This window comes from Pseudorca crassidens, chromosome 7 (genome assembly GCF_039906515.1).
Source record: "Pseudorca crassidens isolate mPseCra1 chromosome 7, mPseCra1.hap1, whole genome shotgun sequence".
NCBI classification, from domain to species: domain Eukaryota; kingdom Metazoa; phylum Chordata; class Mammalia; order Artiodactyla; family Delphinidae; genus Pseudorca; species Pseudorca crassidens.
Genome location: NC_090302.1, coordinates 47,409,659 through 47,428,850, shown reverse-complemented (window position 1 = coordinate 47,428,850; position 19,192 = coordinate 47,409,659). Strand labels below are relative to the sequence as shown.

The following is a 19,192-nucleotide window of genomic DNA, read 5'->3' as shown; positions in this document are numbered from 1 at the left end:
TGAACTGCTCAGGTCCACTTACTGTATATATATTTTTTTTCAATAAATATATTGGAAAATTTTAATGGAGATTTGAGACAATTTGATAAACTCTCAGATGAATCATGTAGCCTAGGAATATCAAAGAAATTAAGAAAAAGTTAAGTATGTGAAGAATGCATAAAATATATGTAGATATTAGTTGATCCTTACATAGGCATAAGGTGAGTGATATTTAATATAAAACTAATAATGTATTAGTTTTCTTACTGTTTCATAACTTTTCTTTCAGAGAATTACATTACTGTTTATGCCTCCCTCTTTCATAATTGGTGAAACTGCACATCAGTCTGTCATCACAGGTAAGTGATTTTTTTAAAAATGAAGTTTCCAATACTGTATTATGAATATGATTGTAATACTGTATGCCATAAAAATTTTATAATGATTCATTCATTAGTGTATAGGGTAGGCTATACAATCGATATGTGAAGCAATTGTATTGATTACACTAGGCTACCATATTGCTGCTGCTTTATTATCAATGCATGAATCGTTACACCTGTAAGTAAATACGAATTTCCTTTTCACGATATCTTTTCATTTTTGATGTCTAGTGTTAATAATAACCTCTATAGTATTTTATATCTTATGAGACAATTTTGATATAGGTACTGACAGATGATTCATCTTGTAAACAGACGATTCAAACTTACTGTAATGATAAATACAATACCGTACTGTAAATGTATTTTTGCTTACTTATGGTTTGCTTAATAACATTTTCTTCTCTCTAGCTTACTTTATTGTAAGAATACAGTATATAATACATATAACATACCAACTATGTGTTAACTGTTTATGTTATCAGTAAGGCTTCTGGTCAACAGTAGGCTATTAGTAGTTAACTTTTGAGGGAGTCAGAAGTCAAACACAGATTTTTAACTGCTTGGGGGTCTGCACCCCTAACCCCCAAGTTGTTCAAGGCATCACATCTCCCATTGCCCTCTATGGTGATTGTTGTGGGACCGGACATTGGTCCAATTGGGGTAGATAAGGCAAAGAGCTGTCTGTTGTTGTTTTCCTGGAAATTTGGAGGAAGGTTGTTTGGTGCTTCCCTCAGTTGAATTTGAGAGAGTATGAAGCCTAGAGCTGTTGCTGCCATGTTGTAGCCATAAGGAGAGATATGCTAGAGAATTAAGTCTGTGTGAAGGAGGATGGAGGATGGGGGAGGGAGGGAGAGAGAGAGAGAGGGAGAGAGGAGAGGAACAACCAGGTGCTGTAGACATTGACGGAACCTGCAACCAAGCTGTGCCAGAAGCCAGTGAGATTATGTTTTTGGTTTTGTGAGACAGTATATTCTCTCCTTTGGCTTAAAAAGTTTGAACTGATTTTCTGCCACTTTCAACTCATAGTCTTTACTTACACATGCCCTAAACTCAAATTACATATTCTTCATTTCACAGCATATTATAGTATTATACACACTATGGCAATTTTAATGCTGCAGTGGGGGGAGATGAGGGAGTCTGAGTCGGGGGTTTAGGGTATATAATGTAACATTAATTCATCTAATATTTACTGTGTCTCTATTATATTCCATTGCACAAAGAATTCTGAAAAGCAAACCAAACTTACAAAAGCAATTAGAAAAACTGCTTTTCTCAGATGTTTTTATTCTCCGATCAGGGCTAGATTTTTGTTATAAATACAATCAATGGTTTTGCATTTCATAAGGAAGAGTCTTCTGTAAACGGTAGGTTCCTTCATTTATACGTAATATTAAAAATGATCCCTTTAGAAATATGCAGAGAGGAATTTTTGACATTTATAGTTTCCCAAATAATTTTATACATTCAAATAATACTATAAGAATTCCTCAGAACTCTTCTTTTTTCCTTTAAAAACATCATTATTTTATCATTTAATTTGAGTTTCAGTTAGCCTTTAATTTCCATATCCGAAGGGGCTCTAATTGTGTAGCTTTTCTAAGGATGGTAATATTTGGCTTTCTGCTGGGGTAGAGTCCAACCTTGACGTGGCTTCTAGAAGCATGGACTCTATAGGCATGCAGTAGCTGTTATAGTATATTGACTATCATGTCATTAGCTGGCGCCAGCATTTTCCCAACTTTGGAACCATGATTGCTCAAGCCACTTGAGTTGTGCATTGATATCCTTGAGGAAAACCAACCTTTCTCTGTGATCTCAAGAATTAACACCTAAGTAGTATTCACTTAATCCTCTAGGTCTCAGGCATTGATGTGGCATTATGGATATGTGTAAAATACACTCTTTTAGTTCAAGGCAGAAAATTAACAGCTAATTCCCCAAAATGTGTGCAATCAGGTCAATGATTCCCTACCCTAGTTTGGTTTTTATCAACCTAGAGTCCCAGGATACTAAGGAGGATTATTCAACAAATTAAAAAACATATTCCTTAAGCTATTTCTGACATTTCACAAAGGCTAACAGAATTTGTCCAACTTGAGATAGATTGCATGGGCTGCATGAAATGTTAGATCTGCTTTTGTTTTGAATTATGTTCACTCAACATACTGATATACTAGGCAGTTCATGTTCATCAGCAAAATTTGATTGGTAGTTAATTTGGTCTGTAATGAAAAATAGGGAAATAATTTATTCAACAAAAATTTATGTCAAGCATCTATCTTATCTTCTTGATGGATAAAATGTTTTAAAACTTAAGATCTTAGCAGTCCTTGAGAGTAAAGTAGTATGGAGCCAGTGATAGTAGGTGACCTTCCATCTTATAGATGGAGAAACCAAGCCAAAGAGGTGGAATGCCTTTCCCAAGGCACCACTGGCTAGTGGCTAAGCTGGAACAGGAGTCTATAGATATTGATTCTATCTGGTGCTTATCCTTTGATATTAAACATAGGAAAATATCTATGTTAGGGCAGAAATGTAGACAGAGTAATATCAGGTCGATAGTATTTGCTTTGAGCTTGCTGTCATGACATGGAAAGTGGCATAAGGTTATCTCTGCTCAGGCGCTATGTGATTCTAAGGGTCAGCAGTATGAGCGGGTGGAGACAGCTACTTACATGGTACTGAAAGCTTTCCAGCCAGGAAAAATATCTTCCTGCACCAGCCTGGCATAAAACCTAATTCAAGTTGAAGCACAATCCTCTCGTTTTGAAGTTTTCCTTTCTTCATTAAAATTCAAGTGAAATATATGCCTTTTCCCAAATTTATCCAAATTTAATTGCTGTTCTACAAAGTAGAGGTAGCTTCTCCCTAGCTTAGTTTTCCTTTCTACAAACTTCTAGGCTGTCTATTTTTTGTCTTTTCTATACTTGAACTTTTCTAAGAAAATATCAAGGGTGCTAATGGCGATGATATATCTGGGTAGTGAGATATGAGTATTTTTTTTAAATAGTCAACTCTTGAAAAATGAACATATATCAGTTTTACAAAAGTAATAAAGTAGCTACTTAAAAATACAGACTTCTTTAAGACAAATAATGTTAAAGAAATCACATAACCTCTGCATTGTTATCAACATGTGTCACTTCAGCCTTAGTCTTAAGTGCATTTTATTATATATATTATATATAATTTACAATTTGATATGTAGTATATATGATAATATGCTATTTGCCAGCCATGCTAGGGAAATGTTATAATAACACTATGAAAACTAATCCTACTCCTAGAGGTGATGGAGAGAAAGAAGATTAGTATAAATTGCATATGGACAAGATAATATCTGTTTCATACACTGTTACATCCACAGAGCCTGGCAGAGTGCCCGTCATAATATAGATTTCCAATAAATATTGGCTGAATGAACAAACAGAAGAAAATGTATAGGGACTAGTACCATATTCTCATAAAAATCGGCTCAGTGAGGTTTGAGCCATTTCTCTTTGCCAGTAAATGCAGAAGTGATATTCACAGACATAACTACTGCTACACAGATAATTTTCGGGAGCCAAGGGTGCTCCTTTGGTGGGTATGCAATCCTGTGTTCCCACTTAAGAAGTGGAAAAATCAAGATCATTATGATTTGCCATCTATCAAGGCTTCCTACTCAGGAGCAAACAGTTTTAAAAGAAATCCATTTATCCCATCTCAGATTTTTGGTGTGTGTGTTTTTTTCCCTAAAGCATAACGAGCTTGTCAGAGTTTCCATGGTGAACGTGGGGCACCATGGAAACTGATAGATTTAGCTACACGAAAAGAATAAATAAAATAGGCAGGCATTTATTTCACTATGCCATGACAACTTCTCTGCCAGATAGGAGAGGAAAGTGGCTTCTCATTTAACCCGCCTGACCTTCACTCTCCATGTCTCTTGAAAGTGTGAGTTATTCTCACTGGATCGTTTTACTGACTTATGTTGATTGGATTGTTCTTCTCCTTGAGGTCCATTGGTCTTACTTTGGTTTTTCTTCAGGGTAGATCTGTATGTCACTGGCAACTGTTGAAAAACCATGTACAATGTGAAAGTTGTAGATGACAACCCACAATGCGGTGACCAAATGAGTCATGGCAAAATTGAGTGGAAATTCTTCACAGTCTACTGTGATGAGACAATGAGTGAGAATAACTGGAATTAAAACCCAGGTCTATCCTATACGAATTGGATAGGCAAGCCAAGTGCCCTGAACCTCAGTTTCCCCATCTCTGAAATGGTTAAAATACATCCTCTTCCTACTTTATAGGGTTGTTGTGAGGTTCAAAATGAGATAGTAAAAGAGAAAGTTTTTTAAACAGTCAGGTTCTGTCTAGCAGGAGAGATTGACCAGCTGCAGGTATAGTTACACTGATAAGGTGATCAAAATGTCAAAACTGGTCATGCTATGGTCCTGTTCCTTGCTTCACACAATTAGAGGTTCAGTTTCTACTGGTCCCATCCAGTTGTTGTTGAGTTTGAGATCACGTGGCTCCATCTGAAGAAGGGAAAATGTGATCTTAAGAAATGAAGCTTTTCAACTTTTCTGCATGTTTGAAAATTTTCACAATAAAATGTTAGAAAACTAAATAAATGAAATAAAACTCTTCCTTAAATTCTAGTCCCAGTGAATTGCTCACCATTAGCACACACCCGCTATTCTCTTCTTTTTCATCACTAAAATATAGACAATAGAGTCATCTCTTGAAATCCAGCATTTATGTGTTTATTGAGCAGCTCCTACTGGTCACATGCTGTGTTAAGGGGGTACAGAGAAAGAAGGGAAGGAAGAAAACATGGTCCTTAAGGAAACAGCAATCTTCTCAGGGAGACAGACTGATAAGGAATACTTATAGCAACCCCACAAACTCAGGAGGAGCACTTAACACCTGAGAGAGAGAGGAGGTGTAAAGATTTCCTGGAGGTGGGCGGGAGTGCACAATTAAGATGAGGGATTTAGCCAGGGGAGAGTGGGCAGTAAAATGAGGCAGGCGCAGTATAAAGTGGTATAAGGGCGCTGCAGGCAGAGAGATCGTGAGCAAAAGCAGATGCATGGTATGTGGGATACTGGAAGAAGAGCCTGAAGAAGCAGCCAGGGCTTCAGGAAGCGTCCATGACAAGGAGAGTCTCTTTTCTTCGGTAGGAAGTGATACGTAGGGGTAGGGCACTGAAAACTGCATACCACCGTTGGATTTCCTTTAGAGAAACTGAGTTGGTGAGGGTTGAAAGGAGCCATTATTGGCAGGGAACAGTGATTCTAGAAAATAGCAGTGAAATGCACATTGAATAATAATCTCTACGGCTCTTTCAGTTCTAATATTGCATGAATTTAAGATGGGCTACAGAAAGAGCTGATGAATACGAACAGGTATTTCCTTGAGACTTTGGAGGCACAATAAGCACCACTTGTCACATACTTTGCCCTGGTCAGAATCATTACACTAAACCAGAGGCTGGCTTGCGGTGTGCTTGAGCTGTGTTTCAAAGGTAAATATAAAAGCTCTGCACTCCTTTCTTCCTCCAGACCTCAGTAGCCTCCAGAACGTTTCCCTAGAGATAACAGGGTGGGAGTCCAAATTGCAGGAGGACTGGGAATTTAAAGGAGTCTCCACCCCTGAGGGTGGAGGACAGGTGAGAATAGTTGGGAAGCCAAGATTTCTTGACGTGTGGCTGAGCTGAGGGTCCTGAGCAAGGCGCCTACACCTTGGCTGGGAGTGGAAGTGAAATTGTGCCCTGCTTGGAAGAGCTAACACTTACCTGAGAAGTGCTAATGCCATGTCACCTGGAGGCCCATGGCCATATCTCCTGTTTAAGAAGATCAGCTTTATTCAAAGCTACACAATGACTAGTCATTCCATAAGGCCGCATGAAACAATGTCAATAAACATCAAAACACAATTCCCCAGCAATTCCACTACCTCAACAGAATGACTGCCATTGTTTGGTACACTTCTTTTTTTTTTTTTTGCGTTACACGGGCCTCTCACTGTTGTGGTCTCTCCCGCTGCGGAACACAGGCTCCGGACACGCAGGCTCAGCAGCCATGGCCCACGGGCCTAGCTGCTCCGCGGCATGTGGGATCCTCCCGGACTGGGGCACGAACCCGTGTCCCCTGCATCGGCAGGCAGACTCTCAACCACTGCGCCACCAGGGAAGCCCTGGTATACTTTTTAAATTCTAGCCATTATGCCCTAGGCTTTTCCTGATTTTAACCATAGCATAAATGCCATTAAAGAAAAACAAAAAAAACTTGACATTTTATTATACGTAATTCCTACAAGGTTACATATATCCCGTATTGTTTTCAATAACTGCATAATATTCTACTAAGTAAATAGATGCTAATTCACTAAACTAGACTCAATTGTTGGACATTTAGGTGGCTTTCATTAAAAAATATATTAGCTGTATTTATGTTAGGAAACCAATATATGTTTTAGAAATACTTAATTGATTCCTCTTTTACAGTGACAGCCAGACATTTTCTTCACTTTTCTTTCTGAGGTTTGTGTATATACAAGCCTAGATCAAGAGGATGTTTTCAGTGTTCTGTCTCTTGCGACTGCAAGCAGGGAGTGTGGTCTGCATAATCAGAAGTAAGCAACAGGGAGAAAGGGCTGATGTCTCCCAGAGGCAAGTGCAAAGCTCTCAGCTTCCTAATCTCAGGGCTTCCTAATCTCAGGGCTTCCTAATCTGAGTTCTTGGCAGGTGATCAACGAGCTTGGTGTGCCTGGGACTGAGGAGTTTCCTGCATTGTGAGACTTTCAGTGTTACAGCAAGGAAAGTCCCCATGAGTTGGTCACCCTACACCTTGGTAAGGGGGAGGTGAAGGTACTGAGAAGGGAATGAATCATTTATATAAGCTACCCCTGTGTCATAAAAGCAGCAATTCAGAGAAAGCTTGCTCATGTACGGCAGTGTGAAACCCTTATCCTTTATGTAGGAGCCAAAATCGATATTTATCTCAGGTTGCTGCTCTGCTCCCAGAAGAACCATTCATTCATTCATTCATTCAATATGTATGAAACACCAGGCACTGTTCTAGGTATAAGACTCCTGTCCTTGTGGTGCTTCTGTTACTCTGTGTGTGTGTATACTGGGGGAAGGGAAGCAGAAATAAATGAAAAAGCATAAAATAAATGAGAATGGATATGATAAATGCAATAGCAGAAACAAAATAGTCTAATGCGATAGAAACTGTCAGGGATGGGGACGTGCTATTAGCTTGGTGTTGGAGGGAGGTTACTCCGAAGAGCTGACACTTGAGGCAAACCAGTGATCGGAAGAGCCAGTCATGTGAGTATCCACAGGAGGCATTAGGGGCAGAAGGAGCAGCACGCACAAAGGCCCTGAGTGGAAACCAGTTATTCTTCCTGGAGGAACTTAGTAAAGTACTTTGTGCACATACTGTAGGGAAGGAATGCTGACCTAGAATCAATCTTAGCAACCACCCAGTCCCAGTTCCATTTTCACAAACAAGGATAAGGATGCTGAGTCCCACCTGCATTGACCATAGTCTCTTGATTCCTAATCCAGGACTCTTTCCACCAAGCCATGCCACACTGCCATTTTTAGCTACTTGGCTTGAGTACTTAATTTTCTCCCCCTGTACAACTGGAAGTAAATCAAAGAGATTCATTTATTTTAGGTATGAGAAAAACTGGAATTGGAGTTGTTTGTGGGTGGACACAAGGCCCAAAACATTGGCCTCAGGTGAAGAGAGGAACTTTGGGGTCGAGATTAGCCTTCACTGGTGGGGCCCCCATAATTCTGTAAGACATGCTTTCAGAACATGAGGTTAGGACAAATTCTTCAGCCCGCAGAAAATGAAAATGAAACTGGTTGGTAAAGTAGGCAGCCCTAACAGACCTGTCACCCTGGCACTGAACTCGTGCCCGTTCAGACCTTGTGGTTACTACAGGTTGAAAAGTTCCAGGGTTTGGCCACAAATAGCCCTAAGAGTTTAAAGGGCAGGGAAAGCAGATAGATGCAACTCTGGGCGTGACAACTAAAGGAAGGTGGAGGAAGTTGGGGCCCGCGGCAAAAGCGAATTTAATGACCACTTAAAGGTACAGGGATGGAATCCTGAATCCTCCAGCTCCTTCCTTCATCTCCCGCCCCCTGGGTGGGTGACAACAACCAACGGTTAAAAGAACCGCAGCGTGAACGGTGATTTTGGAAACTCAAAGAGTTAACGTATCAAAAACTAAAGCAGGGGAGGAGAGACTGGAGCCAACTCACGGGAGAAAAAATCCTATTGGCATCGAGGAGGCAGGGAGCCAGCCCCTGGGCGCGGTCTGCAGGGGGCAGGCGATCGCGCGGGGAAGCGGGGGCAGGACGAGGCCGGCGCTGGTGCCGGCTCGGCAGCTGCCCGCAGCCGCAGGGAGTCCTCGCCGCGCCTCCGCCCGGTGCGCCCTCCTTGGGCCGCGGACTCCGCACTGCGCTCCACCGCTGACATGTGTGCCGCCCGGATGCCGCCCCTGGCGCACATCTTCCGAGGGACGTTCGTCCACTCCACCTGGACCTGCCCCATGGAGGTGCTGCGGGATCACCTCCTTGGTGTGAGCGACAGCGGCAAAGTAAGCGGGTGCGGGGTCTGGCGCACCCTGACGGGCGGGCGGACAGGTGGAAGGAAGCTCGCCGCGTGAGCCGCGGAGCCCGGAGTTAGCTCCGTGTGGAGCGGGCGCCGCGGCGCTGGAGTTGGAACTTGAGCGTTTTGGCTTTGGGAGAACGCCGGGAGAGCCCTGGCACTGGGTTCGTGGGCTGGACTGGGAGTAAAGTGTTCCCAGGTGCTGGGAGCCATGGAGTACGCACACCCACGATTGGTTCGACAGCCGTGCAGGCTGTGGTGGCAGGGAGCGAGGCTGTGCCCTGCCAAATCTTAAGAGATCATTAATAAACTAGCACTGCGCTTCATTCATTTTTGTATCTCAGGAGCCTGACACAGTGCCTGGCACCACCTAGGCGCTCCGTAAATTTGATTGAATTTATTGTGAAAGAAATAACAGAAGGGTCATTTGATCAGTGTGGTTGAGCCCTTTCAGTGCATTGGAATAAGTAAAGAACTGATTTCATTCACCTGATCATTCAGCAAACAATACATGAATGATTCAGACTAGACAACCTGTAATACTAGAAAGAATAGTCTGAGATAAATTATCCACCCAACCCCATCCCCCAGCCATTTGCATCAAAGCAAGCAGTTCCATTTTAAGGTTCAAAATGTCTTCTATGATAGTATCTTTCACACTTACATTTCCAAAATCAGGATTTCTGCAAACGACATAGGTAACTTGACTGTTCCATACACACCAGTGGTAGCTGTATTGGCAGTGGCCTGGCCAGTTTCAGTGAAAGCCATTCCATTTTTAGGAGAAAAATTAAAGATAGAGATGGGTTATTTTTGAGCTTTTCCCCAACTACTGGTTTGGTTAACATAAGTACACATATTTGGAACTTGTCAGCTTGAAGATACTATTCCTGACTAAAGATGCTTCCGAGTCAGTGACAGTTTTGAATCGTGACTCTTACATTTGGGGATAACTAAACCCTGTTTTCTTTTGGTGCTTAAAAATCTATACTCCCTGTGTATATTCGGGGAGCCTGCTGTTGTGTTTCCAAGGTGATGAAACTCTCAGAGCTCTCCCAAATGGGGAGACTCCAGTAAACCCTGAGACTGATGAATTGTTGCCTTGGGTACTTGACCCTCAAGTTTCAGGGATGCCTTAGGCTTGGGACAAGTCCCAAGAAGCAAAGGAAGAGAGACTGCTAGACCAGGGCAAGATTAGAGGTATTTGCTTAATCACAAGGAATTGTTCAACAATTAGGTTTCTTTTTACAATTTAAATTTTCATTTCTAAAATTTGAATTGGTAGGATGGCAGGTGAGAGAATTGACTAGGGGACTGTCTTTAACCAGTGGAGAGGAGGAAGAAAAGGAAGTAATTTATCTAAAAATTTACCTTTTCTGGGGGTTGTACAGAAGAAGAATAAAAGAGTGTCCTGAACATGAAATCAGTAGTTGAGTCAGGGAGTCTGTTCATAACTAAGGAGCATATTGAAGTTATAAATTTAGAAAAATGCCATTCCCCCACAAGACAAAATGAACTAGGAATCGGATACAAAGGTGAGTTAATCAACTGGATTAGATTTACAGTATACAGTGTCCTAATCAGTGAAATGGTAACTGTTTTATTGCTCTCCTCCTAAGTGCAAGGCAGTTGATCCCTGACTGTGTGTAAAGGGTGGACATGTCATATATATTTTAAGACTTGATTTCTTTCATTTTGAAAATGGGACTGCCTCACCTTTAGAGTTACTGGGATAAATATATTATTCATTTAAAAATTTTCAAGGTTCTTACAGAAAATTATATTCCCATGAAGTAAATAAATACGCAGTTGATCTTTATCTTTTTACTGAGCTCCCAAAGCTGTTCTCAAACCTTGGGATGAATCAGAAACATCTGGGGTGTTTGTTAAAATGCCAGTTCCTGGGTGTCATCTTCAGAGAATCTGAATCTGTAGGCCTGGAGTAGGTCCTAGGAAGTGGCATTCCAACAAAGGTCCCAGGAGATTCGGACACAGGTAGTGGATGGATTACATTTTGGGTAACCTCAGTATATAGGCTGTGTGATGCAACCAGTTATGTGGGGTCTTGGGTGCTCAGTTCTCCGTTTCAAGCCCTGGGCTGGGGTAGCATCTCAGAGAGACAGGACATGATTTCCTCTGTCCTCCCTCTCCCTTCTAGACCTAATCTTTCATTTCAGGTAGGCCCAGAGAATGGTAATGATTAACTGCTTTTAGTTCATTAATTAAAACTCATTCAAAATTAGGTTAATTTAAAAAAAAATTCTCTAGTCAATATTGGGCATTTTGAATTCAGAGTTAGTTTTTCTACTCAAGTGGCATGTAGCTTTTTGAAAGAAAAACTCCAGCATGTGTAATTCATTTGCAGATAGGTAATTAATTGTGAGACACTGTGTGCTCAAATATTACTAAATTATCTGATTCTTCCAGCAGGGTCAAGTTGACTTTAAAGATAGGTAAAGATGTCTTGGGTCTTTTAAGCACACTTAGCTGAAAGCAACAGCAAGGAAGAGAATCGTTTTGGAAGTAGTGCCCTGGGGTAGCAGGAGCAAGTCCTATGGAGACCTAAGTTCAAGTCAGGTCTCCACCACCTACATGTTCAAAGTCCATGGGTGAGACCTTAACCTCTCTGAGCCTCAGTTTCCTCACTTGTAGAATCAGATACTTTTGCTAAGTATTAAATGAGATAATGTATGAAAATGCCTGTCACTTAGTGGATACGCAACACATACCATGTTCATTTTGTCCCCTTCCTTCCCTCTGTGCCTAGCAAATCCTTAACCTCTTGCTCACTGTAGCATTTTTGCATATTTCCGCATGGTGGCACCCATGCAGGCCAACAGGTAGAGAAGGAAGCCGTGGCCTGGGATGAAATATGTGGGAGGTGGGGGAGGTCACTGGGCCTCTGGTGTGCAGCCTCACTGCTCATGCCATCGACCCTCTGGGACACAAAGATGCATCTAGGAAGAAAGATCTAAACAGCATTTGCTGCCGGTTCACTAGCACATCATTTTCAGTGTCTCTTTTAGTCTTCAGTGTGATTATTTCGTCTTAAAGTTAGGAAAGTTGAGACTTGAAAAATCATGCATCCAGAGATGGATTTTGAATTAACATGGCCAAAGCCCATATTCTCCCTCTCTCTCTCTCTCTCTCTCTCTTTAATTGGGTATAGTTGCTTTGCAGTGCTATGTCATATTCTGCTGTGGTCACCGCAGAGGATAGAGCTGAGCTCCCTGTGCTATACAGCAAGTTCCCACTAGCTATCTACTTTACACATGGTAGTGTATATATGTCAATCCTAATCTCCCAATTCATCCCACCCCCTTCCCCACCGTTGTCCACACGTCCGTTTTCTACGTCTGCATCTCTGTTCCTGCCCCGCAAATTGGTTCATCTGTACCATTTTTCTGGAGTCCACATATATGCGTTAATATAAGATATTTGTTTTCCTCTTTCTGACTTACTTTACTCTGTGTGACAGACTGTAGGTCCATCCACATCTCTACAGATGACCCAATTTTGTTCCTTTTTCAGAATGGCCGTCATCAAAAAATCTACAAACAATAAATGCTGGAGAGGGTGTGGAGAAAAGGGAACCCTCTCACACTGTTGGTGGGAACGTAAATTGATACAGCCACTATGGAGAAGAGTGCGGCGGTTCCTTAAAAAACTAAAAATAGAGTTACTATATGACCCAGCAATCCCACTACTGAGCATATACCCTGAGAAAACCATAATTCAAAAAGACACATGCACCCCAATGTTCACTGCAGCTCTATTTACAATAGGTGGGACATGGAAGCCCATATTCTCTTTACTAGAGTAGGCCACCTCCCTGAGGCACAGTCCCTGACCTCAGTGAACTTGCACTTTTAGCAAGGGATCTTAGAAATGTACCTGTAATAAAAGTGGATTGATTCCTGAACCAAAGACTGGGCTCATTGCTGGAGATACGCTGATGAGTGAAATATGCAAACTCTGCCCTGCTCTAGTGAGGTTGATCATCTCGTGATTAACAGAATCTGCTATGACCTATAAGAACTTGAACTAATCTGGGAGGTAGGGAAGAGCCTTCTAGGTAGAGGGAATAGCCTGTGCAAAGGCCCTGGGGTAGGAAGGAATGAAAACATCAAGGTGGTTAGAATCCAAAGTTCTAGAAGAGGATAACACAATGTAAGTCTAGAGAGGTAGGCAGGGCATAGGGAGTTGGGGGAGGGATTGTGCCATGACCAAATTTTGCATTTTTTTTTTTAAAGATCATTTTAGCTTCAGGATGTAAAGAATGCATTGGAGACGAGTTAAGTGCAGGCAAGGAGATCAGATAGGATCCTGTTGCAGTAGTTTAGGTGAAATGGGATGTGGCTTAGAAGAGAGAGGCGGTGTAATGTATCAATTAAGAAATGAACTCTCAAGAGTACTTCTATCACTTATTACCTATGTGAATTTGAATAAGTTACTTAACAATTCTATTTCCAAGTTTCCTCAAGTATAAAATGATTACTATAATCTACCTCACTGGGCTATTGAGAAGACTAAATGAATTAATAATTGTAAAGTGCATAGAATAATGCCTTGCAGCGTAGCACATGCCCAGTAAACATCAGCAGTTATTATCAGCAATGGAGATAGAAAGAGGTGGACAGAATTGGTAACTATTTAGGTCAAATTAATTGGATTTGATGATAGGATTAGAAAGATGTTTGTGAATGTATTAAATAGTATGGTGGGATACAAATTGGTTGGTGGTAGGAAAAACTTGATGAAGGAAGCCAAAATTGAACTGGACATTAAAGAACACATAGGACTTGAACATGCAGAAGAGGGTTAAATAGCCCTGGTTAAGGGAAATGAATCAATGTTCTGTAATTTCTAAAACTTCTAGGAGGAGCAAGAGTTGTGTTTCACCTGTGACTGCATCATCATCTTGCTTTACCAGGAGTTCTCATAGTCTGAATCACAAAACTTAGTGGTTGTGTGTCATCTTTTCCTTCTGCTTGGCCAGGTGAAGACCCATCTTCCTATAAGCTCAAGACCTCAGAATATCTTATCATTTTGAAGAGGGAATTTGGGATAAGCTACCCCTTCTGAGGCTGCTGCATCAGGGCTTCACTTTCATCAGAAACGTTTTCATGCCCAAGGATCACATTATCATCCTGTAAATTCCCATTTTCTGGAAGGCAGATTGCTTTGTTCAAAATGCTCATGGCAGACCCTGTTGGTTACCCACTCACTAGCCATAACCACTTCTTTCTTATTAACACTTTCTGAGCTTGATAGCCTGCAGTATACTTGGCTCATGGATAGATCATGGTGTAAGCCAGTCATAGTAATCACAATCCTGTTTGCTGGATACTTATTTTTCCAGTTTCCTGGTAGCTAAGGGTGGCCAGTGATGACATTCCAGCATTCAGGAAGTCATCTCAGAGGCTTCTGGGAAATATTTTTTCCCTAATAAATAGACACAGATGTGGGAAGAGAAGTCCTTCCTTTTTTGGATACTTTCATGCGAGGAGTGGAGCTGCTGCCACCACTGTTTGAGACTCTGAGGAAAAAGTTAAGAGGTTTTCAGAGGCACCAGCCTAGTCCCTCTTTGAACATCATTGAATGCATACGTGAATTACATCATTGAGTAGTTAATGGTCCCTGGAGCTGCCTACTACCGTTGAATTCTTTTGCGAGATAATGAAATATCTTTATTATCTACCCTTCTGTCAATTGCAGCTCAAAGCACCTCTAACAATTATACCACTTTTTCAAAGAATCGTATTATTTTTCAAAGGACTGCTAGCTGCCTTCTCCTTTTTCCGTTTCTATCTTCTCCTTGTTTGCCAAAAATGTCAGTGTCTTTCCAGGCACCCATATCAGTATTCAGGTCCCCCCAGTTATCCCCTGGGGTATCTTTGTGCACACCCCTTTCCATTGTCATTGGCCCTGTCCAGCCTTCCATTGTCTCTTGCCTGAAGTATTACAGGAACCTCCTAACCGTTTTCTCTTCCCCCATTCTAATATCTCTTCCACATTACTGACAGTTACTTTCCTGGAGCATGGGTAGTGTCATATATCTTCTCTTTTGTAACTACCTATGGCTCTCTATTGCCTCTAAGATCCAAATGCCCCAGGAAGATATTTTAGACATGACATTTGGCCCTAACCTGCTTTCCTAATACTTCCTCCTGTTCCATCCTTCTCTCTTGCAAGTAGGAGTAGGATTACCATGAGGTATCCACAAGCTGAGGGATATCTATCCATGTCAACTTCTCACTGTTTCCCAGCACATCATATCTTTTTGCACCTCCACTTTGTTGGTGACAATCCCTCAGCCTGGAATAGTCCTCCTTTATATAATCCCTTTTCCATTCCACCTCTGTCAAAATGAAATCTTGCTTTTCCTCCAAGGCCCAGTTCTGATGTCCCCTTCTTCCCAAAAGCTTCTCTGGCGACCATCCCCCAGTTGAAATAAATTACCTTTTGTTTTTCCATAAAATTTGCATATATATTCAAACCGGTGTTTTCCTGGTGGTTAAGAGCATGGCTTCTGGAGTCAGATTATGTGGATTCAAATCCCAGCTCTGCCACTTACTTGGAAACATTTCCTAACATATTTGAGCCTTGGTACCCTCACTTATAAAATGTGGACAACAGCACCCTGAAGAAGAGGTAAGGCAGATGAGGTAGTGTGTGTAAAGCACTTGGCACATAGTAATTGCTCAATAAATACTGGCCATTATTATTATTTTTCTCTCACTAAAGTGATTATTTCACTTTTGCCTTTGATTATGCTTAGGTTTATAGAATGTTCTCACTCACTGAACTGATTTAAAGTTCTTTGACAAGTGGGAGGTGAACTGGAGAGAAGGTAACATTTATTAAGTCATAATTTGTGTCAGACACTCTGCCAGATTCTTTATACGTCAACAGTTCTGAGATGAGACCACATCATCATAATCATCTTCTTCTTCGTTATCCCTACTCTACAAATGAGGAAATGGAGGGTCAGCTAGTTAGTTGACTTGACTGCAGTCATGGTGAGTAAGTGGCAAAGCCAAGAATCACACCCAAGTTTGCCTAATTTCCAAGGTTTGTGCTCTTTCCAGGAGTTCCGGCTGCCTCCTGTCATGAGGAGTGCTGACACTCTGTTGTCTTTAAGGCTCCTCAACATTGTCTTACTGTTTTAACACAAAGTAGGTGATCAGAAAAGTGTTTTGAAAGTGATGTGTAGTACAAAGACATTTGTGTGTGATGATTAAAAAAAAAGACATTTCTAATTCCAGAGAGTTTTTTTTTTTTTTAAAGCACTATTTGACTTATTCTTCGAGGCCTTGAAGCAACACTGCTGGGCATGACTGGAGTTTGCCACCCTTCTGGTTGTGTAAAGTTGTTTGTGAATTCCTGGAATTTCTTGGCAGTCTGGTTGATTCAGTGCTGTGGCTGTGAGGCAGCATAGGTGTTGGTGTATCTGACACATGGCTGACTGTCTGGGAGCTTCTGACAGGTGCAGAGGTGGTGGGCAGGATCTCCTGCAGGCCTATGGCATGCCCATTCACTTAATGGGCATTGATCTAACTATTTAGGGATAAAGGCCAGGTGGACTTCCCTTACCTGCAAGAAGAGAATCCAATCAGTCATGTGTTTACAACCCCCTTTTTGTAGAAAAGATTTAAGGGAGCTCTATAGGGCACAGGCAAGTGGTGATGCTTTTATACATTTAAGGGAGAAGAGTCAGTTGTTGACATAAAACAAAGCTAGGAATTAGATTTAAAATGCATCGTGAAATGACCTACACTGTTATTGGCCTCTAACTTTCCTAGGTGCCAGCCATTAAAAGGACACATGTTACCTAGTTGGCAATATCTGTACTAAAAGCAATTGCTCAAGAGAAATGCCCCTGTTCTTGATGCTGAGTTCGGATGGGAATTTCTCCTAGATGGACACTGTCTCTTATAATTATGCTTAACAACTTTCCAGTGCAAGGTAGCATTTCATAGGATTGCCTCTCTTGAGCCGAAGATGTGACAGGAAGAAGGGGGTCCATAAAACTATTCTGTAGGGCTGAAGCTCTGGGGAGGGGACAGTGGGAGGTGGTCCAGGTACCCAGGTCTTGGCTGATCTGAAATGTCCTAGAGATAGACTTCAGGATGTCAGAGGGGTGGCAGGACCCCATGTCTTCCAGGTACTCCTAAGAGTGGTCCTTCTGATGGGGTTATGATGAACAGCAAGAGGGAGGAGCCTCGTAGTTATTTGGCATAAGCCTGGAGTGCAGTTTGTTTCGTGTTGCCAGTAAAATGCAGAACCACCTACCTTTACTGCTAATCCAGCTTTGTGGACGTTGAGGAACCTCACAAGAGGCTATTCAACAATTTCAAACCCATTTACACCGGTTAGAAATCCATTTCCATGGTGGCCGTGGCTGCCCTTTGTGACCACACGATGCTACACTTGGGTGCTAATCCCAGCCATCTGTCTGCCATTACTATGTTGTTCTGTCCAGGCTGGAAAGGGCTTTCCTGTCGGTCAGCTCAGTGGCAACTCCACACCCCTGTGCTCTGTTTGTTCTAGAACAACTCATACAGACTGCTGTGGTCACACTGGTCTTAATATTTAGCTTCCCCCTCTAGGGAGGAGAACAAGGTGTTATTCTTTCCTGGTGCATCCAAGGCACTAAGAAAACAAAATACAAGAGAAATTCTCAGTGGGTCACTCAGCTACTCAATGGTAAGTTTTAAAAATGAGTTCCATGGTATATTTAAGTTATGATTTTAAAAGTTTGATCAATAAAAATATAAGCACATTTGTTATATTAAGCAGATGTGCATTAAAATACTATAACATGAATAAAAAGGAAATAAATTTTGTGTGTAAATCATCTTCTTACATTGCATTGGGTTTCTAGCCCATGACACTGGGTTATAAGCTCGTAGACAGGAGGTACATGGATGGCGCTATTGCTCACGTTAACAACTACGATAATATTGAACATTTATTAGGCACTTGTTATGTGCTAGGTTCTGTACTCTGTGCTTTGCAAAGCATAATTCTCCTGACTACTTTATGAGGTGAAACTCTTACCGATTCCTGATTAGGTTCTTTCCCTACCTGGTTATTGTTCACATCAACAAGGTGAAATTACTTTTTTAGCAGCAAACAGAAACTTTATTCATTGGCCAAAGAATGGAAAAGGAGGAGCTCATGCTCTAAAATCACCTTTTCCTCGTTACAGGCAAGGCGAAATTCCTATAGAAAAAGGTGAAGGAGGCTAGGGGGCACGGGTATCTTTTATTATCCTGACTTGTGGAAAGGGGTGGTGACTTTCCAGAATGCAGCTCATGCCTATTTTCAGCCCTTGTATGGTCCTTCAGTGTCTGGGTCAGAAGTGGGTTTAACCAGTATGGCGCAGGTGGGAAGAGATCTTATTACAATGAGATGGTAATGAGCTGTAGAGAGACCTTTGTCCCAATTTTTAATTCGGCTAGCTTATGCCAGTTTCTTGTGGTTAAGCCCTCTTGTTCTAATTATGTAAAAACAGCTAGAAGATACAGTCAGTTTTTGGTTTTCTGCAAGTTTGCCTGGAGTAGAGAGTTTACCAGAAGTGGGGCACTTCTTTGCCTCCTTGCCTAAGACAGGTGCACTTGTGCTTTACAGAGACAGTTTAGGTACAGATGAAGGACCCTTGACTTGATCCCCTGGGTGACAAAACTTTTCCTTATTTTATTGACAAGGAAACTGAGACTCAGAGTGTTAATCCTAACTCTGAAATAAACATCTGATTACTATACATTGGATGACTTCTCTCTCCTAAAGACACTGTGTAGCTCTTTGTTTTCAGATAGTCAAATGGCAAAGTTATAATAGCGTTCTGTACTTAAATTGTAAATACCAATTTAATCCCTAAGATTAAAGGTGAAGACAGATTCATCTCTTCAGATACATTTTTTTTTTTTTTTTTTTTTTGCGGTGCGTAGGCCTCTCACTGTTGTGGCCTCTCCCGTTGCAGAGCACAGGCTCCGGACGCGCAGGCACAGTGGCCATGGCTCACAGTTCTAGCCGCTCCGCGGCATGTGGGATCTTCCCGGACCGGGGCACAAACCCGTGTCCCCTGCATTGGCAGGCGGACTCTCAACCAGTGCGCCACCAGGGAAGCCCATGATACATTTTTTAAGACTCAGCAATAGGGAATTTACTGGCAGTCCGGTGGTTAGCACTCTGCAC

At 41.7% G+C, this 19,192-nt stretch overlaps 1 protein-coding gene across 2 annotated transcripts in view; it reads left to right on the top strand.

Moving 5' to 3' along the window:
- Positions 1-8,504: 8,504 nt before the first annotated feature.
- GDA (guanine deaminase) overlaps positions 8,505-19,192 on the top strand; it is a 134,156-nt gene continuing 123,468 nt past the window's right edge. Inside the window, exon 1 of one of the 2 annotated variants that reach the window (XM_067744165.1) lies at positions 8,505-8,978. In XM_067744165.1, the coding sequence (XP_067600266.1) occupies positions 8,856-8,978 (123 nt within the window). In that variant the 5' untranslated portion in view covers positions 8,505-8,855. The remainder of the gene's footprint in view (positions 8,979-19,192) is intronic. The other variant, XM_067744166.1, reaches the window with a different exon arrangement.